Source organism: Dermacentor variabilis, chromosome 5, assembly GCF_050947875.1.
Source record: "Dermacentor variabilis isolate Ectoservices chromosome 5, ASM5094787v1, whole genome shotgun sequence".
Taxonomy (NCBI): Eukaryota; Metazoa; Arthropoda; class Arachnida; order Ixodida; family Ixodidae; genus Dermacentor; species Dermacentor variabilis.
Genome location: NC_134572.1, coordinates 163,032,329 through 163,057,414, shown reverse-complemented (window position 1 = coordinate 163,057,414; position 25,086 = coordinate 163,032,329). Strand labels below are relative to the sequence as shown.

The 25,086-nt window shown below is 45.0% G+C and overlaps 1 protein-coding gene across 1 annotated transcript in view; it reads right to left on the bottom strand.

Annotated features, from left to right (window-relative positions):
• The window catches only part of LOC142583689 (nephrin-like), a 31,866-nt gene extending 14,146 nt beyond the window's left edge, over window positions 1–17,720 (bottom strand). The window contains exons 1-4 of the mRNA XM_075694176.1: window positions 17,540–17,720; window positions 13,577–13,866; window positions 11,979–12,285; window positions 3,462–3,660 (exon numbers count right to left, since the gene is read on the bottom strand). Coding sequence (XP_075550291.1) covers window positions 3,462–3,660; window positions 11,979–12,285; window positions 13,577–13,866; window positions 17,540–17,702 — 959 coding nt within the window. The 5' untranslated portion in view covers window positions 17,703–17,720. The remainder of the gene's footprint in view (window positions 1–3,461; window positions 3,661–11,978; window positions 12,286–13,576; window positions 13,867–17,539) is intronic.
• Between the last annotated feature and the right edge of the window lie 7,366 nt (window positions 17,721–25,086).

Here is a 25,086-nt window from a genome sequence, read left to right as displayed (position 1 = left end):
ATTCGTTGACTTTATGACCTTCATTAATTTGTTCTTTGATTTATTCAAACAATTTGCACCTGAAAACAACTGACTGGGTCACAATAAATGTTCCTGCAGCATAACACCACGTCGGCAGAAGCCTTCGAAAGAATCTTTTTCAGACCTAGGTCGGCTAGCTCTTCTATAGCAAAGATGTTAGTCGGACTAGGAACGCTCAAAAGTAGCATGCGCTAATGGATTAACTACTCTGGGTTAACTAAAGGTTGCACTTAGTTTACGTTAAAAGTGAGTATAGGTTATCTGGTACCCGCGCATCGCGAGATATGCAAGTGTACAGTGTAGTCATAGCTGATGAGAACAGGCCACCTTGAATCGGCCTAAACAAAATGTTTACAAAAGCTTCAGCTCACCGTAGTTTGAGAACGTATTACGTTCTCGAATCGTGAACGCTGTATATAATGCATCTTGGTTCTTCAACGCGGACATCCTCTGAGAATAAGACTTTAGTCGTCATTCAAAGCCAGTGTTGAATGATATACATAGCATATCAGCCCGAACTGTTAAATGCTCAATTGTGGTGCATTTAAGTTAACGGGGTTGGGAACATGTCAGGCATTGTTCACCCTTTAATTCGGCCTCTGAATAGGCTTGATATGAGGAAATAACTAAAGCAAATATAAGGGATCTCCTTATTTCAAGGAATGACGATATATCATTTATAGAGCACGACAACGACACGATAGATTGCTTTGGAAAACATGTACCTCTATAGTCAATTACCTGATTATTTAAACGCACTTCCAGCACAGAAAATGCATACAGCAAGAAACAGAGGAAAAGTACGTTTTAGAGCTGAAACATGGCTCATGCAGACGCACCTAAAGAGTCACATAAAATGTAAACTGCTTCATGCAGCGGTGATTATTTAAGAAAAAAGTGGAAAATGTAAATTAAGAAACTATGGGCCCATATCTGTACACCCACAATTCTAAATATGATCACAAAAATATATCATTGTTTGCATAAATTTTAGAAAGAACATCACATCTTGACAATGACCTATACGGCTTTTGACAACATCTTTTAGCAGAACCTGCGCTTCTAGAACAGAAAAATTACACCTTGCAGAGAGACATGAACACAGTTAAATACCAGTAGGGGTATTTGTGGACTTCCCGCCGGCTTTTTATGGCTTTGATGACCACCTTTCAATGAGTAAACTTGACTCCTATGGTTTTCGAGGCCCCGCAGGAGTTACACTGAAATGATATTTCAACAACCGCGAACACGCAGTCAGCTATGATGGTTTCCTGTCAAAATTGTACACAGGTATATGCGGCTTTCCTCGTGGCACTATAATAGGTCCTTTTCTTTTCCGCATCTTTATTAACAATGCACGTGAATTCATAATATACGTGGATGGCACGCGCATGTTCTTTTCCAATAATGAGTTAGATGTCATTGCAGACACTACAAATCACGCACTTGAAATGCGTTATATGCAAAAAGCATTAAATGCGAAATGTTATATGAATGGACTAAAATAAATGGTTTGCATGTCAATGTTGCGAAAACTAAAATTTGTATATTTATGGCAAGGAATATAACTATTCAACGAAAGAAAGAAATATACTTCGTTTCCGCATTATAAATTGTTGCTACGTTGAAAACACTAGCTGTTTTTAACGATACAATGTCCTGAAATGATCATGTTAGTCATGTCTTCAGCAAAACATCTTAAACCATTGGCATCTTTCTCCTCAATCAACCCCATCCGTCCAGCACATTGATGGTATTCTATCCATCACTCTTCCAGGCTTACTTAAGATATTGACGTTTAGCATGGCAAAACATGTCAGAGGAAAATTTGAAAAAGAAAATATATTTTGCAAAACAAGAATCATCCGAATTGTCGCAAATGTTTTCATGATGCATCACCATTCAAGACCTGTTATTAAATACAAAGTATTTCCAGTTGTGAAGTTGTATGAATATCACTTATGCATCACCTTCAAACGCGAAACGACCCAAACATATTTTTTTACATTTTCTTAATATTTGAAATCGCGACCTGGTCTATGAAAGCAGACAAATCAATAAATGGTGTATTGAAGCAATAGCAAACAATACGCTTGGCAGTTATGAAAAATAATCTACCACGGCTTTTCAAACTCTGTGTGCGAATAGCATCATTCTTGAAACGAATACATACAAAAGAACCTTGGAATATTTTATTTCTCTAGATGAATAGGGTTGTTAGGTAAAACAAACTGACATACGTGGGTACTCTTATTTCATTATTTTGTGTTGACTCATGTGTACTTTAAATTGAATGATTTTCTTTTGCTTTCTTTGTTTCTTTGTCTGCGATTGACTTGACGGACCCACACACTGAATTTGCTTTCTTGACGATGATGTATTTTGCTCGTGTTATGCTCACGTTTATATTGTTATTGTTAAGCTCTATCTTATATTATTTTTCATTTTGCTTTATCCATGTGGCTGCAATGCCTCCAAGGTATGATAGGCGTCCAGCTATCGAGATATAGCTTATACAGAAGGCTCCTTGGCTATCATGTGATAAGTGCCGGCGAAATAAAATTGAATTGAATCTTGCCTTGAGAGATATTAATATTTTAATGCTGATTGAAAGTTGTTTCAGTTTCTTTTTGAAATTGCATACACGGGTGTGCTTGGACAGACCTCAGTGCAGAATAGCAGGCTAGAGTGCGCCAACTGACATCAATTATTATGTCTCTCGGGTATGTAACATCCCCACCTTACCCCCACTGCTGCCGTGAATAAAACACATGCGTCTGCGGCAATGTGAGGGTGGGAAACTAATGGGATTAAACACGTCGCTGTCTCGTTCATTGGTAACTAGGTATTATATACTGTTTATTACCTGCCTCACGGACTCTCACAGTGGCGCTGCCGTGCATGTTTATTATAATTCAGTACAAAGGCTATAATTAAATACAAACAATAATTACAAGCAAGCAATAATTAAATACTCAGAGAGGCCAGATCAGGAATTATCGCTGTAAACAGAGGCAAGGTGAATGGCAAATGAGTAGTAGCTTGCGAGGAGTTCGCGGTTCACTGTAAAAGCTCGTCGTTGAGGCACTATATGATTTTAAAGTCAAAGTAATTGCTAAAGAAAAACAAAAAACAGCGCAAAAGAGACGTGGACAAAAAAAAACACTGGTACAACGGACGGGCGCCAGTCCGATGTACCTGTCTTCTCGTCCTCGTCTCTCTTGGGCTGTTTTTTCTTCAGGTATGTTACACAAACTCGCATACATCAAGCTTCTAATTGCTAAAGCCTGCTGGTTCTTTCTAAACGCGTCAACCATTTTTATCAACTCTGGGTTACCGAGATACGAGCAAAATATGTCACATTGAGTTAGTAACCCTAGGTTTGTGGCTGCTTTGGGTATATTTTAAAGCGCCCTATATGAGAATACTCCGTCGGTTACCGTATATGGCTCTCGAGCCCCCCTGCTGAGCGGGTGTGGTCGAGCAGTGTGAGTGGCTGCTCGTGTGGTCCACCGGCGAATGTCCACCCGAAGAGGGTCGGCGCCGCGGGCTCGGCCTCCACCCGACAGCGCACCAGCACCGTCTGGTGCAGGGCTGCCTGGTACTCGTGCCGCTGATTGGGTACACATCGCGGTGCGTCTGCGGTAGGGCAAGTAGGTGCTTAGAGCGTTATACGTTTCGCACTGCCACGATACAATTACTCCTATGTCAAAAAACCAAAACCCTCTGGAGCACCGTCTGGCCCCAGGTCAGTTCTCTTTTTGTTCACGGGAACAGTGAAGAAACAGGATGGCCTTAAAAAAAAGACACCTCACCGACAACTGCATTTATTGGCGGAGTTAATATTAACGACCTTCCTTGGAGAATCGTGGGTCGAGCCGATATGTCCCACGAATAAATGATGATGGCGGTGATGATGATGATCGATGACTTTTTTCCCCCGCCTTTGAATCTGTTTGGCTACAAATTGCTACTCTGCCTGTGTAAACCTGTGGATAATCAAGACGTGAGGGCAATAAAAAATGGCATTTTGCTGAATCAATGTTCAGCAGTGTACCACCGCCCAACTTAAGCACGTACCATACGGCAAAAACGAAACTACTCGCTTGGCAATATGCCCACACGCATAGCTGCTGATTTCCCTTTTGTCGGACGGTATATTCCCGTCGGTGTGCGCAGCTCTGACAGGAGCAACAGATCCGTCGACGCACAGACCACAAGCTACAACTAATTTTAATTCGAAGCATTCTTGTAGATTGTAGCACGGATGTTTTAGCCATTAGTCTCACCGCATTCGCGAACTTGCTAGAGTTATCAAACGCCTTGAGAGGGCCTCAAGTGTAAGCGAAACAGCGTATAATCACATATTGCTTGACATATCAGGTCTCAGCTTTTCAGAAAACCGCGCGGGGTTCTTGAACCAGTGGTAATTTTTGACGTTGACTTAGGTGGCTTGCAATCTAAGTGACGACTGAGACTTGGTGGCCTAGGCCCGTGTAAGTGACCCCATCACCTATTTCGGTAAGACAATGGCACGTAGCCTTGAACTGGGTCGTGCCAGGTCTGAGCACGACGGCCTTGTGCTATTGACGTTGCTGTTCCCTTCGTCCCTGCTCATAGTGTTCACGCTGCTCTTCGGGAGCCCTAACTATGCGTGGCCTTTCCATAGAGCTACCACAACACAAATGAAATCCGTTCCTAGGCGGGTTTTTCTTTTACATATGAAAGCCAGCGCCATGTGGCGGAGCTCCAAAGAACCCAGCGGCACACGCAGCGCGGGCCTTCCGCTTTGATTGGTTGACTTTTTGGGTACGAAGACGAAGGAATCCCGGAATCCTAGTCATACGCAGCTTCGCTGTAAAAAGCGGATCACACCTTTCCACTTCAACGTGCCCTGGGAGCTGCGTAGAGTCTCCACTTCCGTCTGCAGGACCATTTCTCTCCAAAATGCCTCATCCCTAGAAGCTTCTTACCCCGTCCGGTATCGAGGAACGTAAAAGTAAGCCTGCGTCTCTTTCGGACTTTTTTTTTAGATTTCAGTCCATATTATCACGTGGTGGGGACGTAGAACACAGTTGCAATACTGTGAACGTCAAAACTAACTTTTATTGGGCGAACCTGTGCCCCAAGACAGGCTACACTTATGGCACAACGATAGCGGCGAACACGGTCGGCGATCGTCGAAAATCTGCTCAGCGGGTCAAGCGCGTCGGCTTTTATAGAGCAGTCGCCGAATGTTCCAGAATTATCGTTCGGACCCGCGTGCCTTCCACAAAGTTCTACACCATTCGCGTCAGGTGATGAAACCAGTTAACATAAGGTTCGGCGACAACAGACAGCGGATAGAAGCATCGATAACTTTCTAGAAACTTCGGATACATGTAGGCGCATCCCATGCTCATTTGTTAGGCGGCTAAACGTGGTCGCCCGATGAAGATAAATACACGTGTCAATACCCCCCTCTTGAAAGTCATCGACCCGATGCTGCATACAAATGAAAGTAATAAAGAAAAACACCCGTAGCAAAGAAAACAAAATAAGGAAGTTCGTCAGCGTCCGTAAAAGGGTTTCAGACGCACCACGTGGACCACTTCAGATCGTGTGCGGCGCCGATGTGAATGCGAAATCCCGTCAGGCACGACCTCATAGTCCAGTGCGCCAATACGTCGAATGACCTTGTAGGGTTCGAAATAGCGGCGTAATAGTTTCTCACTCAGTCCTCGTCGGCGTATCGGTGTCCAAACTCGAACACGGTCGCTGGGCTTGTACTCGACGAAGCGTCGTCGGAGGTTGTAGTGTCGGCTGTCGGTCCTCTGTTGGTTCTTGACCCGTAGGCGGGCGAGCTGTCGAGCCTCTTCGGCGTGCTGGAGATAGCTAGCGACGTCAATATTCTCTTCGTCAGTGACGTGGGGCAGCATGGCGTCGAGCGTCGTCGTCGGGTTCCTGCCGTAAACCAGATTAAACGGCGTGATCTGTGTTCTTTCTTGCACCGCCGTGTTGTAAGCGAAGGTTATATACGGCAGGACGGCATCCCAGGTCTTGTGTTCGACGTCGACGTACATCGCTAGCATGTCGGCGAGGGTCTTATTCAGCCGCTCCGTAAGACCATTCGTCTGCGGGTGGTAGGCCGTTGTCCTCCTGTGCCTTGTCTGACTGTATATCAGAATGGCTTGGGTGAGCTCCGCTGTAAAGGCCGTCCCTCTGTCGGTGATGAGGACTTCTGGGGCGCCATGTCGCAGCAGGATGTTTTCGACAAAGAATTTCGCCACTTCGGCTGCGCTACCTTTCGGCAGTGCTTCAGTTTCAGCGAAGCGGGTGAGGTAGTACGTCGCCACGACGTTCCACTTATTTCCGGTTATTGACGTCGGAAAGGGTCCCAGCAAGTCCATCCCGATCTCCTGGAATGGTCGGCAAGGAGGCTCGATTGGCTGTAGTAATCCGGCTGGCCTTGTCGGCGATGTCTGGCGTCGCTGACAGTCTCGGCATGTTCTGACATAACTGGCGACGTCGGCGGTCAGGTGCGGCCAATAATACTTTTCTTGTATCCTCGATAGTGTTCGGGAAAATCCGAGGTGTCCAGCGGTCGGATCGTCATGTAGGGCGTGTAATACTTCTGGACGAAGTCCTGACGAGACAACAAGAAGGTGGTTGGCGCGGACTGGTGAGAAGACAAAACTAACTTTTATTGGGCGAGCCTGTGCCCACAAGACAGGCTACACTTATAGCACAACGATAGCGGCGAACACGGTCGGCGATCGTCGAAAATCTGATCAGTGGGTCAAGCGCGTCGGCTTTTATAGAGCAGCCGCCGAATGTTCCAGACTTATCGTTCGGACCCGCGTGCCTTCCACAAAGTTCTCCACCATTCGTGTCAGGTGAAGAAAACAGATAACACAAGGTTCGGCAACAACAGACAGTGGATAGAAGCATCGATAACTTTCCAGAAACTTCGGATACATGCAGGCGCGTCCCACGCTGTGCGATTACATTTGTTAGGCGGCGAAACGTGGTCGCCCGATGAAGATAAGTACACGTGTCAATATTATGAACCAACTAGCCCAACAGGTATCGGTAAGTGCAAGCGCGCTTCTGCCACTCGTCACCCGCCGTGGTTGCTCAGTGGCTATGGTGTTGGGCTGCTGAGAACGAGGTCGCGGAATCGAGACCCGGCCAAGGCGGCCGCATTTCGATCGGGACGAAATGCGAAAACATCCGTGCACTTAGGTTTAGGTGCACGTCAAAGAACCCAAGGTGGTGAAAATTTCCGAAGTCCTCCACTACGGTGTGCCTCATAATCAGGAAGTGGCTTTGGCACGTAAAACCCCATGATTTATTTTTTTGTGCCACTCGTCGTTATTATGCGGCTCAGACACCTCAAGTTCACGATGCCCTACTGGAACTAAGTGGATCGCCCAACGGTGACGCCACGCTGCCTCAACGAAACCAATATCAAGACCGAAAAGTTAGAGCAGATGCCAGGGACCGATCCAAAGCGCACAACTTTTTGCAGCCAATGAAATCACAAAACCTACTGAACGAAAGGGCATTCAAAAATTTAATGCCCCACAAATTTAGAAAAGTGATTGAAATGATTATGCACTTTATATTACACGATAGTATTATCGCGTAACATAAAGTGTATAATCATTTCTAGCCCTTCAATGTAATAAAACATTTCTTTGAGAACCACTCGTATTACCGCTGCACATACGACCATTTGGTACGTATGTTACAACTGCAGTCACAATTTCGCTCCAGAAAACAGAAATTACTCATGAGAACTCTTCTGCTATTAAAATGAAAATGTTTCGGATCGCCTCACCCTCAAGTGGAGTTGTGGCTGCCGGAATTTTTCTAGTACTGGCCGCAACAATGTGCGCGAATAAAATCAAGTTGAAATAGTAACTTACTCAAAGATTAAATATTCGAAAGCAAAGCTGCAGCGGACACAGTGGACATTGCGTGTCCGTTGCTGTCATTAGCATGTAAATGTGAAACTTATGTCCAGGCCTCGTTACAGGCCTCGTTACCTTGTGTCTGGTTGCTTACAGTTAGTGTATAGTATTCCTCCAAAATATTTTTGCTTTGATACCTTTCGCCACCATCAACTTCACTTAAATATGTTCTGAAGGGCAACATGAGCTTCCCTACAATTTTTTTTCTTATTCGCAGCTTACCAATGTAAGTACTTTTACGGCGAAGCTGTATACCTCTAGTACTTAATTACCTCTAGTAATTAATCTCTACCCCATAATGCATTTGTCGTGCTCGTGGGCAAAAACTCAACCAATAACAGCAGAAGGCGCGCCCCGTGCGCCGCTGGGTTCCTTGTAGCACCACAAGATGGCACTCGCTTCCTCGCATCCCCACCATAACCATAACAGTAAAGGGGAAGAGAAATGTAGCCATAATGAAGCACAGAGCGCTATGCGGATAAAATAGGTACGAGGTCCTCCGAGGTATGTGGAAAGGTGTAATGGTTCCAGGACTTACTTTCGGAAATGCGGTTGTTTGCTTTAAATCAGGGGTAAAATCAGGACTCGACGGGAACGAAAGGTCAGTGGGTCGCCTTGCATTGGGCGCTCACGGGAAGACTACAAATGGAGCTGTGCAGGGTGATATGGGCTGGACTAGTTTTGAAGTGAGAGAAGCTCGCAGTAAAATTGAGTATGAAGAACGGCTGAGGAATATGGAAGAAAGTAAATGGGCTGTGAGAGTGTTCAGGTGTCTGTACAGGAAAAACATTGATTCACAGTGGAGGAAAAGAACTACGAGGCTTACCAGCAAGTATGCGGCCTGTAGGGTGGGCAACGCAGCAACAAAGAAGGTCAAGCGGAAAGTCAGAGAGGCTGAATTAATCTCGTGGGTGGCGGCAATGGAAAAGAAACCTGCCATGAGTAACCACTTAAGAGAAAAAAACGAAATCAGGAAAGAAACCATTTATGATAACTCAAAGTGAGGCTCATTACTTTTCGAAGCGAGATCGGGATGCCTCAGAACACGCACCTATAAAACGAGATATAAGAAGGAAGAAGAAGCATGTGCTTGCTGCGGTAAAGCTAGGGAAACGACGGAGCATGTTTTATTAGAACGTGAGGACGTCTACCCAGCGGTCGATTTAGGCACTACTGGCCTTCTTGAAGCCCTTGGGTTCAGCGGGAACAGTGGTAAAGCAAACATGTTCGCAATCGAAATTAGTAAGAGGCGATTGGAGGATTGGTGGAAGAAAAGTAGGAAAACGACAAAAGACGGCGACGTACAAAAGCACAGTTCGCAATAGGCGATCAGAAAATTTAGGCGTCGTAGTTCATTGTGTTTTTTTTTTCTTTTTTCATTGTTTAACCTAGGTAGGATATTAGGCAGTATGGTAGCAAGGGCTTGGTGGCAAGAGCTGAGGGGACGCTCATAACATCCAGCCATCCATCCATCACCGGCAGCGGCGGCACTGGCGGTGCGGAGGAACAAAACAAAGAGAACCGCAAAGCTTGCCTTCGCGCATAGCGTTCGCCGCAAGCATTTCCCGCTAAAGAATACGGTAGAATAAGCTGCAGCTGCCGGGAAGCGCCAACTGCAGCATACGAAGCAGGAAGTGACGTAACAACACTTTGATATGTAAAAAGACAAACCGTCTAGCAAACGGTTTCATTTGTGTTCTGACAGTGCTGCGCAAAGGCCACACACAGTTAAGACTCCCGAAGAGCGGCGCAAATACGATAAGTGATGAAAGGAACAGCAACTTCGATATGCACCATGGCGTCGTACTCAGGTTTGGCAGGACCGATTTCAAGGCTACGTCACATTGATCTATCGGATCAGGTGATACCACAGCTTCACTGGCCAGCCACCTTCACAGCGTGGTTTGGAGCCCAGTTATTTTAATATATGAACAGGCTGTTTTGCGTAAGAACGCAGTTTGAAAGTGTGCTTTAACACTAAGATCAACTTTCCAGATCCGTGAATCATTATCACTATACTGAGTTTTCCTTTATCCCGCCATACTATTAGTGTTATGTCTGCGGCTTGTATGTTTTGTGTGTAGTATTAGAAAAAGACACGTCACCATTTTTTGCGGCACATATTCAACAAAAAATGTTTGTATCATATAAAACGAGAAAAATAATTTTGAGAAGAGAGTCATGATTTCTGCGAAAAATCTGCTGTAGTTCTTATGCAAAACAAAGAATAATGCAGTAAAAGTACACAAAACAGACAAAATATTTATCATTGTTATTCCTTCACTGAAAAGGCAATGCATTTGAGCATTCCTACTAGATAATGAAGCATTGTATTGGTTTTCATCTTCTTTAATAATTTCTTCTGTGTGTATACTAAAGTTCATTGAAATAAAGTTTTCTGCCGGAAAAGGAAATTCCAAAGGTGTTTATGACGACTGCGAATATCGGTACTGCACATATTCTCATCAGTGCCCCGGCTTAAGAGTTAAACAAGATCCGTGACGCTCCATCTTGAAGCTGTCGCCTGGAGAAGCAGCGTTACGATATAACGCAATGTTTCGTTCAACTGCCTGTGAATTCCTTTTCCACGCTTTTTTGGTGTGTAAATGCTTTGCTGTTAAACTTGAGCATTCAGACGTCACCGAGAGTATGGCAAGGTGTCTAGCTGGGGGGGGGGGGGTGAGGGGAGCGTTTGCGAGTCACCAATGTGGTTGCGATGTGCTTCCAGCCGGACCGTCTGTAGACAGTGAAGTCCAGAGCATGGATCTAAGGAACGCCATAACAGAGCAATGCAGTAAGACCTCTGCATATGCGTTACCATCCCACGCACAAGAGATCGCTTGGGCAGTGTCACGGAACGCGGCACGTGCATTCAAAATCTAGACGTGCTCGCGCAACCATTAGTGGAAAAGGTAATTGCATTTTTATGGCTTCTTCCATGCTGTTTCATTATTGTAAGGCCATGGGGAGAGTACATACCTAGTGCGAAGATATTTCGCAAGAAACATACCCGTAAACATAAATATGTCTATGTAATTTTTCCAGACTGCAGTCGTATACAGGATGATTAAGTTTAAGTTTATAGAATTTTTTCCAAATCGCCTGTGGCAGATCGTGCAATTCTTGTCCTTGAGCAGAATTATTCGAAGAGGAGGACGTTACCAGCACGAGAAATCGGAACACATATTCAACTAATCAACAAAAATTCAGTAATTAACTTCTTAAATAATACTTTATGGGACACCTTGCAATTTACGAATTCTAGCCAGTGCGCTTGTAAGAAGCATCCATTTGAAATTAATTTCCAGGATGACACCACTCTCGAATTTAACCCAGAATTTAAAGAAGACAAAGAAGAATAACCTCATTTAAAGGTCCCAGTTATTCCGTGATTGGGCGAATATCCCCGCCTAGGCGTCAGCCACTATCCCTTGAGCTCTGGTGGCTTCCTCGGCCCGCTGGACGGCCCAGAGTTGTTCTTCGAGGGTGGAGCTGAGCGGCGCAGTCTCCCAGTGCGTTCGGTTCGAGGCTGCGTCCCCGTCGGGACTCCCCCCCCTCCTCCCGCGTTGTTTGCACTGCAATAACATGTGTTCCAAGGTTGCCTTGGATTCACAAAACTTACAATGGTTTGACTACTAAAGCCCTGGCTAACAGAGATTCAAGATCATCGGGTTGAGAAACGTTCGTGTCTGCAGCTGTCGCTGAGTGACCGCTTGTCTCTTATTTTCTTGTGTGGTGGCCGCAATTTGCACCTCGCCAGTCTGTAGTGTTGTGTGATTTCTCTGTAATTCGGCAGGCGATCCTCCCACTCCCACCCCTCGCCCGACGTCGCGGCCGAGGCGGCGGCTCGGTCCGTAAGGCCTCGAGCCGCCCAGTGTGCTGCCTCGCTGCGGGCGAGCAAGGTGGTGTAACCCAGAATTTAACCTTCTATTTTAACACTGCCACGAGCGTAGACTGAACGTATCGTAACCTCCAACCAAAAGAAAGCACTGAAATTCTCACAGCGCACGTGGAGAATGACCGGTGCGCTGAGGGCCTTTCCCCTGGCGTTCCTCGCCAGGCAGGAGTAGCGCCCTCTCTGTGATCGGCGGACGCCAAGCATTGTGAGCACGTGCAGGGTGCCGTTGCTCTCGGCGCGGTGCCGCGAACCAGCGGTCGCCGCCGAAAGCGGTCTGCCTTCCCAGAGCCAGCGGGGTGGTTCCAGCAGTCCCGGGTGTGCCCTGACGCTGCACTCGAACCTTGAGTCGCTACCTTCGTCCACGGCTGAACCGCCCACTACCCTCAGTCGCACCGCGGGCGGAAATTCAACCTGGAAAAGCGAAATTTCTCGTCGCGTTTAACCCCGCAATTATATACGGACCGTTTATGTAGTGCCAAGTTCGATGACTCAAAATTCTCGTAAAGGACTGGAAATTCAACGCAGTGACGATAGTAGCTTTACGATGCGCCCTAATAAGTTTTCATTTGTAGATAGTCAAGCAAACTATAGTTACTAATGAATTCGTTGGATTATTTACTCCATTACAATTTTCCAGTTTTTCGTATGACTGTGCTCTACATTGGAAAAAAAATGGCGGCAGATAGGTCGTTCCAGTTTTCCCTCATGCAGAATGGTGTTTCAGTATTGTGGAGTTGGACTCGCAAAGCAAACAAATCTGGGTCCACATGCACAAAACTAGTGTTGCGTTAGACATAACTGAAGCTCGGGTTTTGACAAGGATAACAAAATCGCCGTGATTACCCAGAGCAGATTATGGCCCTTTCGAAGGCAAGTACATTTGTCGAAACATTGGCACCAGCAAATTCACTTGTTGTGCTCTCTAGTTGTATTCTCAATGTACTGTACACTCGCAGGGATCTTTCTGTGGCAATAAAGCGCAAGCTACGGTGACAAAATTACTCAAACAGCCCTCCTGCAAATGATTGCACATTTTATTCCGCGTTCCATTAAGCTGTGGAAGAAATGACACAAGCTTCCTATTTAGAACAGCAAATTAGGATAAACTGAACCACTGAGCGGTAAATTTCACTTATTTTTCTGCTTTTCAGTTAGGGTGGTTGAGCAAATGGGAAACAGTCGCACGTGAGAGCTACGCTGATTCAGTGTGTGTGATAACAAACTAAAAACACTGTCAAACGCTTCCGAAATACTTGGCGAAGTAAGACTACCGCAGAATCTCCCCTCCTGTAGCCTTCCCTTCAATGCCAAAGAAAAGTATCCGTGACTACAGAGTACGCCTCAAGGAACACGACATTTTCCCACCGCACGCATTTTCTGCGCAGCATTTGCAACAAGACCGATTCATGCAGCAGAAGAAGGGCCGAAATGTTTCCGAGAGGCGACGAGGGCGAAGGGGCTGCTCAATAAAGGGGCTTTAGCTCCTCACGGCTTCTCCACATTTTGGAACCGCCCATATCCCGGTGAGGATCCTTTATGCACTTATGTCGGCATTGGCGAACACAACAGAAAAAAAAAAGTGCCGAGCTTGAACCCAGCGCTAATGACGGCGTACTCATTTGCACTACGGCGAAGGACTGCCGTATCTTCACGTGCGCCACTTCGGCGAAGTCGCCTACAAAGTCAGCACTATACGACTTACCTCCAGCAAGAGCGCGTCTTCGATCGCGCTGCCGGGCACGCGTTCGTTGGCAGCGCGACAGCGGAGCCGCCGGCCGTGGTCGTCGCCCGCGGGCGTGAAGGCGAGCACGCTGCTCGTGCGGCCGCTCGACTCGTCCACGCTGGCCGCGCTGCGGGTCATGCGCCGGCTGCCCATCCACCAGCTCAGGTTCGCGGCCGGACGGGAGCCCCACGAGTCGCAGCGAATTTGCGCCGGTCGCTCGGCCACGAGAACCGCTTCCGGCGGGGCGATGGCCACTCCCAGCGGGCGCACTGCAGCACGGTAAAGTATAGAGGGTCATGTAGGAAGCCAGGTGCTCCTAGAAACCGACTACGTTTTGCGAATCTTCGCTTTGTACAAACAGCGTTTCATGATTCACCGCACACAAAAGAAGAGGAAACGGGGATTTCTGTTCTGTAAAGCGGAATGCATGGCTCGCTTCTTCTGAACGTTTTTGTCACGCTTGCGTTTATTGTAAGCTTCGTATGGTTGTGTGTTTTAAGCACGTGTATGCGCGTGTGCATAGGGAAAGGGGGGGCCCTCAATCTCCGGACTACGTCTTAGGCCAGCCGGAGCATATGTTGCCACCTTCCCGCTTATCCAGTTATTAAACAAGAACGCGGAAGACATGGTGGAGAAACCATCGACGCTGACTGTCAATCTAAGCGAACAGCCGAACGCTTCTAAAAACTATTCGCTTTATTATGTGAATATTTCTCTCGAAGGCGACTGGGTGCAGGGCGACGGCCGTCATCTTTCCCGCCGCCGGGGCCCTGTCCCGCCTGACGCATCACTGAGCGCAGCAACAACGCATTACAAGAGCGCGTCTGTTCCTTCCGTGTTTTCGATTATAACTGCATGTATTGAAAAATACGTGCTGCCTTGAGCGGCGTGCCTGAGAGGAAAGCCTTGCTTTGCTATTCAAACTGTATGTGCGATGTTTTTACGTATTTTTTGTTTGTTTTTGTTTTCAGACAATGTTCAATATTTCCCGATTTTTTTATTTTATTGTTGTTATTGACCCAATGTCTAATATTTTCATTATTCCAATATCGCCAGTCGTTATTTTATGTTGTTTTCTGCTGTCGATTATTTTTGCGCATCTTTTTTAGCCTTAGATGGGCAAACCACAAGAACAGTTCAAATTAAGTACGATATTTCTTGGAGCAGAAGTCGAGCGCACTTTTGTTATGCTCCGTTTTCCATGCGTGGAAGGGAAATTGGAGAAGCACCGGCGACATACCGCTTTTCTGAAGCGATCGCTAGAGGCTTTAAATCTTCTCAATCGTTATCACCAAGTTTGAGCTCCGAAGACGAGTCGCTAGAGCTTCTTATGTCTGACTATTTGCTTAAGTTGAAGAAAAGTCGTAGAAGACCATGATTCCGGCATTGAAAATGCCGCTGTCGTCGCAGAATCACCTTCAAACCGCACCGCTCTTTTTAAAGCGCACATGATCCAGACATTGGCTTCACTACCGCTAACTGCGCCCCCTGAAACAAGTCTTTCGAAAGCATTTATTAGCGCTTTTATTAACATTTTCAACATTTATTACCATTTGTATTTTTATAAATTATTAAATATATAATACATTCCCATCTATTAACATTCAAATTTATTAGCGCATCATTCACACTAAAATACTGTAATGACCGCAACGCATCTGTGGCACTCAGGCGACCAAAGGAAATCCTTGGGTGAGTGAGAGCCGTCACTAGCATATTTTGAGAACAAACCCTGAACGAGTGACACTCGTCTTTGGCAGGGAAAATTCTAAGACTGTTTTATGGCACTTGTGTCCCCTGCATAAGGGTGCTTATGGTGACATCTCATTTCTCACATTTCGCCGGCTTTCTCTCTTTGCCGGAAAAATAAACACATTATATATACCTTGCGGTTCTCTAAAACCCCGCAAATGACATTCTGAACAATATCGCTTATAAAAGTTGGATAAATATTCTTCTTTGCGTAATTAAATGCGAGAGATTAGACAATCCCTGTCGGCTTCTTAAAAAGGCTCCGAACAACATCCATTTGGTCTTATTAGCGTAGAATAAACACACTTTGTTTTCAAAAACTTGTATGAGATTCCTCGTATTATTGCGCTGTGCATTGCTGGATTGCTTGCAGCACCACCACATGGCATCCGCCTTCGCTCATCCGCGGCACCAGCGTCCCCGACCGTGCGGGGGAACAAAAAAGAGCCACAAAGCTCGTCTTCGCCCATAGCCTTCGCCACAAGCGTTTCTCGGCAAAAATGACGGTTGCGTAAGCGGTAGTTTCCTCGTAGCGGTATCTGTAGCATACGATGGAGGGAGTGATGTCCCTACACTTTCATATGTAAAATAACAACCCACCTAGCAATTGGTTTTATTGGTGTTGTTATAGCGCAATGTGAAAGCCCCGCATAGTTAGGACTCCCGAAGAGCAGCACGAACACAATGAGCGGTGACGGGAACAGCAACGTCAACACGCACAACGGCGTCGTGCTCAGGCTAGGCAGGTCACAGCGGTTCCTGCTCAAAGCAAGCCACGCACAGTTAGGACACCTGAAGAGCAGCGTGAATACGACGAGTGACGAAAGGAACAGCCACGTCCGTATGCACAACGACGCCGTCCTCAGGCTCGTCACGACCCAGTTCAAGGCTTCGTCACATTGGTCTATCGGATCAGGTGATACCAGAGTTTCGCTAGCCAACCACCTTCAGAGCAGGGATTGGAGCCTAGTTTTTCACAAGGTTGAGGCCACCTTACTCTACCCGATCAAGCAATCTCGCGAGGGAAGACTATTGAACTTACCCCGACCATCTTTCTCATCGCCGTGTGCCCAACGCTAGACTCAAGCCTCAAAAACCAACTGAGGAAATGAAGAGGTAATGAAGACTTACAAAGAAAACTGATGACAAAAGAACGCGATCCGCTCAAGGTAATTCATATAGGCAGCTGCAGGAATACAGAAGCAGTGTGCTCAACCGTTATGTGCTGAACGAAAAACCACTTTTGCCTAAACTCATGCAGTTGCTTGAGTTTAGTTCCGAGGTTCTTTTAGCTTTCTGATGAAGATAACTCTAGGCGAAATGGGAACAGGGGGGGTATGTTTTCATTTAGCAGCGAAGTACATTTTTTTTCCATTTTATTTACACTAGAGGCCCATCGGGCATTACATAGGGGCGGAGAAATTTTAGTACAATGAACGTTAAAAGTTACAGGCAAACGAAAAAGAATATAACGGTGCTAATACCACTGGAATAAACACCCTTGCATAAATAAGTATACCTAAAATTCGTTCACAAAGGTGGGAATACGAAAAAGAAAAAAATGTATTTACAGAAAGCAATACAGCAATTTGGACATGATTATTGCCGTGGTCGTCTCCAAAATGTTTCTTTGCTCGTCCCCGTACCGCTTCATTCCCGCTCTTCACGCCACAGGCGACCAACGAATGTCTTGACTGAAGAACATTGTGGTAAGAATAAACAAGAAACAAGTACAGATGTTGCGAAATGTGGCAGCCTCATCCAAGCAATTTTTGGAACTCCCAAAGTAATCATATTAAGCGAAACAGTTTTGCATTGGGATGAAATCCTCATTTCAGGAAGCTTTAATTTGTTTTCTGCGAGTGCCCGACGTTTATCTATATAAGCAAGAATAAATCCGTTTTGTTGCTTTTGGCCAGTAGGGAGGTAGGTAGACACCAGTCACGAGAAGGCACGAAAAGTTAACCGACGTCACGTTCCAAGATTTCCCCTTCTTTACTCGCACGCATTAGTATTATAGACAGTAAGTTTATCAGGTAGTATGTCTAACAGGAGGTCTCACTACAAGTTTAGTGAACTTCCGACCCCCTGCGGCATTTATGTATATTTACGCAAAATAAATTGTTTCCGGTATTTTGTAGAGAAGTGCGAACGGGCTTGTTGGCCACAAGAGAGCTGCCCTTTGCTTACGATTTATGTCAAGAGTGATGCTCGCTTCCTCCTCTTCATCACCGCTACGTGCCTTGCAGATTATGTGGGCCATCAGAAGGCTCCGCTGCAGAATGTCGATATGCAGGACGCTCCTGGAGACATCGCCGTCAAACGTGTTGGCCGAGTGGTTGTCCAGGAGCATCCTGGCATCTTGCCACCATGAGATTACAGGAGGAGGACGTCCTTAAGAGCAATACAGGCACAAAAACATGTCCTTGAAGAACACATGACATGATATCCTGCGAACGTACATATCCAACCAAGTGTGACATGAGCGAGTTGATTTCTTTGACATTATTTGCGAGCAGACATGACGAAACAAGGCCGAATTAAAACTGCTAGTTTTCCAGGATCCTGAAAGAAGAAGCACAATGTTTAGTGCACTTCCATTTTATTCTTGAAATACAAATATAACACTAATTTTGAACTTATCCCCTTGTTAGCTTTCGGAAGCAGTCATTTATATTTTTTTCGTAGCGCACAAATAAAAAGAAATCTATGCAATGCAAAGTACACGTGTACTTAATGAGAATTTATGGCATGGGAATCGCCAGTAGTCTAAAATCGTGTCGTAACTTCAATGTAACTTTTCATTCAGAGGATTAACTAGACGCTACATGATGGACCTAATCCATTTGTTTAGGAGTACACACATGTTATTAAAGCAAACAAAAAAGCTGAAAAAAAACGCACTTTGGAACGATAGCCTAAAAGCGAGTAGGCGGTCCAATATCGACTATGCAAATTGCTTATGCGTAAAAGGGAACACACAAGCAATATTCAGATGCAACATCTCTGCACGCATAATCTGGATGTACCCCTTAAACACACACTGGAACAATTTCTAGGAACATCCAGGACTTGATACTTGTTGCAGTTGAATTTACAATGCGAAAAATACGCTTTTAACACACAAAATTTGACCACAAAAAACGAGGCAATCTAGCAATATTTCATCAAAAATTTTCATCAGTCGATTTGGCTAGAGAAGTAATATAATGTACAAATCAATTCATGTTCACTAGCTTTTTTTTTACTCCTATTGATAGTTCGTCTGAAACTTTGGCGTCGTGAAGTTGAGTTAACCGTTAACCGTAAGGGTTGCTATATTTAAGGAGGTTGGGATTGTAAATAGAAACTTGCCTATTATTACGCTTCTGCAAAGACGCAAGGCTCAATGGTAATGAAGAATAAATTTCCATAATGTGGTGTACCGGGATGCAGGTATTGTGACTGTGATGCTGAAAAACTGAGGAATGTTTAAATGTAGGAATGAAACAAACGTGAACAATCTTTGCGAACTACGCAATATTCTCATTTAGCACAACGTATTAAGAGTTGCAGGTGCGCCCAGAAATACAGACACATTGGTAATGAAGCAGCAGACAAATCAGTTCACAAGGAAAATGAGGGAAGGATTTTTTTATTGAAAAACAGAAATAGAATTGTATCACTGTGCCTTCTATCACGCTTCATAGTAGCGAATGCTGTATAGGTGAGATTCTACGGAAACGGGATGGAGAAAACACGTACCATAAGCTCACTTCCACGGTAATTTATACGAATGAGGCTGAGGGCTCGCTTTTCTAGTCAAACAAGCAGTGACTAATGGTGTTCACCACCCTACAGATCAAATGTTAGAGTGGGACGTACTTAAAGCACACGATAATTAAATGTTAGAAACGTCGAAATTAATAAAAATTGTGCAGCGGGAAGCTGAACAGTATGAAGTCAGTTATTATATTTCAAGTAAAGAAACTCCCAAGTCAACCGTTTTGTGAGCGTTGCACTGAAATCTCCCATTTCTAGGCTAGGTACCTGGGTTTGTTACCAATTTATGACTGTGGTTGGTCTTTTGTTTCTTTTCTTTTGTGTGGCAATTTGGCTGACGTGGCAAAAGTTGTTTTGCTACTTTGTCTCACAAGGTAAGACGTCATCAATGCTGCCAGTCTGCAACAAACACCGGACCGTCGTGTCATGCGTTCAAGTTTTTCGCGTTGTTCTGACATGCGTTACAGGGAGAATGTAAAAAAAACAGCATAATAAATGTAGAAACAGCAATAAACGAACTTATCCGTATGACTCAGTGGTGCACAACATATTACGGTCTAGCGACTGTGAGAACGTGAGAACTTGTTGCTTGTGGTTACTTGCAGTTATCAGTTCTGAGTGGCAAAGATGTTTTCGCCATGCCAGAGATACTGCCGAAAATAAAAACATACAAATATTTAAAGAAAATGAGCTGCGGAAAGGAATATGTGACTGACAGAGAATTAAATCCTCGACTGAGGCGTGGCAAGCAGCCACGTGACCTGAAGGTCTCCACCGCGTTCTTTCTTTATTACATGGGAGCAGAAGTTTTACCCAAAAAAAGCACTGCAGACATTTAGGATGACATAAAACACATTCAAAAATAGGGCAAGCACATGACTTGCAAGCGTGCAGTCAGGGCATCCAGCCCAGCGGTGTTTCCAGTGGTGCATGCACAATACGAACGTAAACAACAAATTTCCAAGAGGACGGCCGAGTGTTTCGCGGTGACTCAGCATGCCTGTCACACATTTTGCTGCGCCTACGGTCATGCAGGCCAAGTAGCATGAAGACTTCATATGGGCCCTATAACGTAAAACTATTCCAATATGTTTTCATTCCGACCTCCCGACGTCAAATTTGCGTAACCGCCGACGCAAGCATCGGGTGGTGACCCGCAGGGCTGTCTGAAGAGACCAATCTGTGCTCATTTATAGGAAGCCAATTTTGTTTGCTTTAAACGCGGTTAACATTGTCTTACGTAATTGACTGACAAGAGGCGAGGAGCGCGCTCAAGTAGAGAGGGATTCAATGGGGCCGAGCCAGTGCACTGAAAATCGATAACCAAGATAACAAAGAGGGTGGTACCGGCATCTGCAATTGGTCCGCTTTCCCTTACTTAGCTTGCGGTGACTGGTCGAAAATCGCGGCCGCATGCAACGGAAAGTTAAGAATGCTGCTAAAACGGATCCTCAGCAAAGAAGAGTTGGTAGAGCGAGGTAGTAAGCGTGCCAAAAGTGCTCGAAAACGTTACACGGCCACGCAAAATGTTTTATTATATTCAAGTAAACCCTTGCTCTCCGGCAGGTGTGAGTAGCCAGTGCCTGAGCGATTGGTGGCAGACATCTTTTATTCCTTTCGGAACTAGGCAGCCTGAGGCCATTCAGAAGAAAACTCAGTTTTGTTCGGCATTTTAATGCATCTGTAACGCGTTCACGTCCCTTTCACGCGCTGAGTTTTTGCGGTTTTGTGACTTCCTGTGATAGGCAGGTGAAGTGGGTGCAGCTCGAAAATTTTTGACCAAAAGCCGAGGGCTAACGGCGAAAAGGCGTCGACTCAGAAGTAACTATTTTGCTTTTGTTCGGTCAAATGATGCATGACCAGTGCGTACACGTCATATTAGATGCGGAGCTATTGCGGTGTTCGTGACGTCGCGTAACAGACAGGTGAAGTACTCGAAGTGTTCCATCCACTGAATACCTGCGAAGTGAGTTGGCGCCGCAGACCATAGACCGAACCACAATCCTAAACTCTTCTCAAAGTTAGAAGCTGCACGGGAAGCTTTACAAAGGTGTGCGTTATGGCAAGGGCAGTACATACACTTTTTTTTCAGGGCACAAAAGAAGGCTATGTCATCTGCATAGGCAAGTACATAAACCTCATTGGATGACAATGATAACCTAGGAAAGGTATGATCCTTCAGAATTCAGACGCAAAGCGCTTCCAAGTACAAAGCGAATTATAGAAACCTTGCCTTACTGACACCCTCAGGTGTACAGATCCGGATAGACAACCGTTAACTACTAGCCTTGTTGTGCCATTTGCGTAACAGATGCTGATACCTTTAAAAAAGAAGAGACTGAACGGTCATGTGCTCTAGCACATGGAATAAGAAGTAGTGATTAACGTTATCAAATTAATTCGCTAAATTGACCTGCACCATTCCGACCTTACCTACACTTTCTGCTACACACATTATCACGGACCACGCAACGTGAATATTTGTCTGCATTCACTTTCCTTTAAGCCACATGTTTGATCGTCTCGCGCCGCTGATATAATTACGCCTTTAAAATATTTGCGAAGTTACGAGCTAGTCTCCTTGTATTCCACGCTGCAAAGAGATATGGGGTGAGATTTCTCAACTTTCTTCAATTTAGTTGCATCACAGCCTTTGGGCTTAAGTATATTTATCCCAAAATACTTACTGTGCCCTTCATAGAGCGTGCCGGGCAGGTATCCAATTTTGTAAGCTTCTTTATAAACCTTAGGCAAAAGCGGACCCAATTTACAGCAAAAACACTCATAAAATTGTGCACTCAGGCTCTCAGGCCAAGGAGTTTTGCCTTAAGAGGAAGCTTTAGCTCAAGAGCTCCTATGTAAATACATGGGAAAGGAGAAATTGACTTTCTCGGCACCCAGTGCACTAAGTTTGATGTGATATGCTGCATTTAAAAGAAAATGTTATCTAGGGACTGTTGGTGGCGCATTCTTTATTTAGACCCTTAATTCTAGATTGCTCAATATTTCAACTTTTCAGAAAACAAAACAATCAAGCTTACAGCTCTGTAACTCACAGTGACAAAAAATTTCGCAATTCTGTAAGTTCACCTAATAATGCATCTAAAGCGGACATATATAGTGAGCACAGCATAATATGCGAGTAGCACTTTTTGCGAAACCTCCGTAAACATTGTAACAAATTCACGCAACATATAAATTTTTATACCAAACTGAAATGCTTTGGGTTTCCTGACGGATACAATTTACAGAAATACGATATCTGTTCTTGATGCGGAGTTGTATATTTGTAAAATTCGTGCTTGTAGTCTTATTTTTTTCAAACATAGCAATTTTCGCGAGTTTTTTTAGAAAAACCTAGCCAATAAATCAAAATTTCGCTTCCAATAGTCAGTAGACTTTCCTTTTCTTTCAAATGCCTCACATTTTATTATAATTGGCCCAGTTGCTATCTCGAAAAGCATTTCTGTGTTTCAGATGTACTGGAATGGGTGGAGGCGTAGTTTGGGCAGAGCTGGAGCTTCCTTTTAGGGAAGCGAAGCAATTGTTGCTTCTACTTTTGTGATACATATGTCGTTATCAACATGATAACACTCGTCTTGACTCAGTCGCGGAAGCAATTAACCAAATGTAATAGTAAATCCATGAGCAAGCTTACTACCGTACGCACTGTAAAATCTATAATTGGCAGAAAGGCTTATCGCGAGAAGGATTTCTTCGGTAAAAAAAATTTCATAAGCTTATCTCTGAACTGTCACACACGTATCATTTGCTAAATTTCGCGCTCAGCATTTTCGTTTTTCTTCAATGAAACTATAACGAGGTAGCTTGGGCGTTCTCTATTATAAGTTGTTCGAGCTGTTAGCTCAAAGTGCACCGACTGCTAGTTGCTTGTGCATATTTAGTTTCTTTACTCCGCCGTTTTGGTAACAGGACAGAGGTCAAGCGCTTCGTCTGCGTTCCTGTGTCCTGTTTCTCGATTTGCATTCCAATACAGCGCGGTGTGCTTTTTCCTTCAAAATATTGCTTATTTGTTTGAACCTTTTGTACACAAAATACGAGTTTGCGGCTGAAAGACATAAATTCGTTCACTATGCATTGATCCTGCGCGACAAAACAAAAAGAAATATCAGAACCACACCACACTTTTTATGCATGCAATTTGTAAGCATTAATCCAATTATATTCACATGAACTTGGTGGTATCTAAATGATCATATCGTTGTACCTTAATGGATGATTAAACATACTCGCACATTGAAAGTCTGTCGTACGTGGGACGTATAATAGGGTCATACTGCTCTCGCCAGTTGCTTAAAACTGACGACTCACTGCCCTACCAGTTTATTTATCGTTTACTGCAGCAACAGTTCCAAAAACTGACTACGTTTAACAGTAAAATTCGCAGGGCCGAACTGTTACACAACCAAAAAAGTTTATAGAACTTCAAGAATTGCTCTTATTTTGAAGTCGCTTCACAGACATTCCGACTGTCAGCACAAAGCAAAATATATATATTTGCCTTTGGTCCTCATTATAAAACGATTTTCTACCAAACCACCTCGAATAATTTCTTAGCTGCAAATTCAAATGGTTACACGCCAGGCAATGGTAGGCAAATGAGATCAACTAGAACTATATCAGCAAATAGTGAGTGAGGCCTCTGAGTATTTCGTCGTGTTCTGTGTGCATATGACTTGGCAGTAGCGACGAGCCTGTTCCGGACACGTTAATCACGTTCTGCCTGTGCTGCAGGTGACTGCCACGCAGCCGCACTGCGCGCCTACGAGGATCAAGCTCCCGGCCCACGCTACGCGCGGAACCGTCAAGTTTGCATCGTCTACCACCAGGAAGGTGTTATCGTCGGCTGCACCGGTGACCTGCCGCGTCGGCCTCTACGTCACAGCATCGGCAGTACAAAAGCACCTTCTTCGTCGTGGGCCCGACACTTGGCAGTAGCGACGAGCCTGTTCCGGACACGTTAATCACGTTCTGCCTGTGCTGCAGGTTAGTACCAAAAACGCACGAATCGCTGAACTTTCTCTTTACGCTCGTCGCTCCTGCCAAGGAATTGTTCTTGTAAATCCTCGCCGACTTTGTGTTGCTTACCGTCGTGTATGAACTTTCAGAATGGCTAAAGAAATAGGTAAAATGAAGGAGGAGATGAAGACAGAGTTTTTGAAACTAAAAGAAGAAATGAGGGCAGAGCTGAAAGAACACCGCGAACCAGTCGAGCGCCAAATACGGAGCGAGGTGCGTGAATTGAAAATCGAACAACAAGCTTTGGCTAAGAGCCTTGAGTATGCTCACGGAAGCATTAAAGAGCTAACAAAAAAACTGAACGCTGAGACTACAAGAAATGCTAGGTTTGCATCTGAGAACGAGGCGCTTCACGCAAAGCACGCAGCGATGGAAAGCACGCTGCAAGACTTAGAAAGGCGCCTTGTTCACATGCATGGAGCAGTACTCGAGGAAGGCCAATCTAGAGATACAGGGAGTAATCAGGAAAGACGACGAATCTGTGAATGAAATCCTTTCCAAAGTTGGCTCTGCAATAAACGAGCCTATTGACGACGGTGATATCGAGGTCTGCCACCGCGTGCCTACGCGCAACGCTGATAGGTCTCATATTATTGTCCAGATCAAATCGCGCACAAAACGCGACGCTGTGCTTAAAAAAGCGAAGAAAACTCGACTAACGAACAATGACCTTGGCCTTGAGAACGCAACACCAGTTTACGTGAACGAACATCTTTGCCCCGCCCTAAAGAAATTACTTTCCATGCCTGTCAAAAGGAAACATGAATACCACTGGAAAAGCGTTTGGTCATACAATGGGAAGATTTTCGCGAAAGAAGCTGATGATTCACTGATTGTGTCGATAAAGAATATAAATGATGTCAGCAAGATCTGTGCTCGTCAGGTTACCGGTACACCAAGCGAAGCGCCCGCCGACGTGCGAGGCTCTGCTGTGG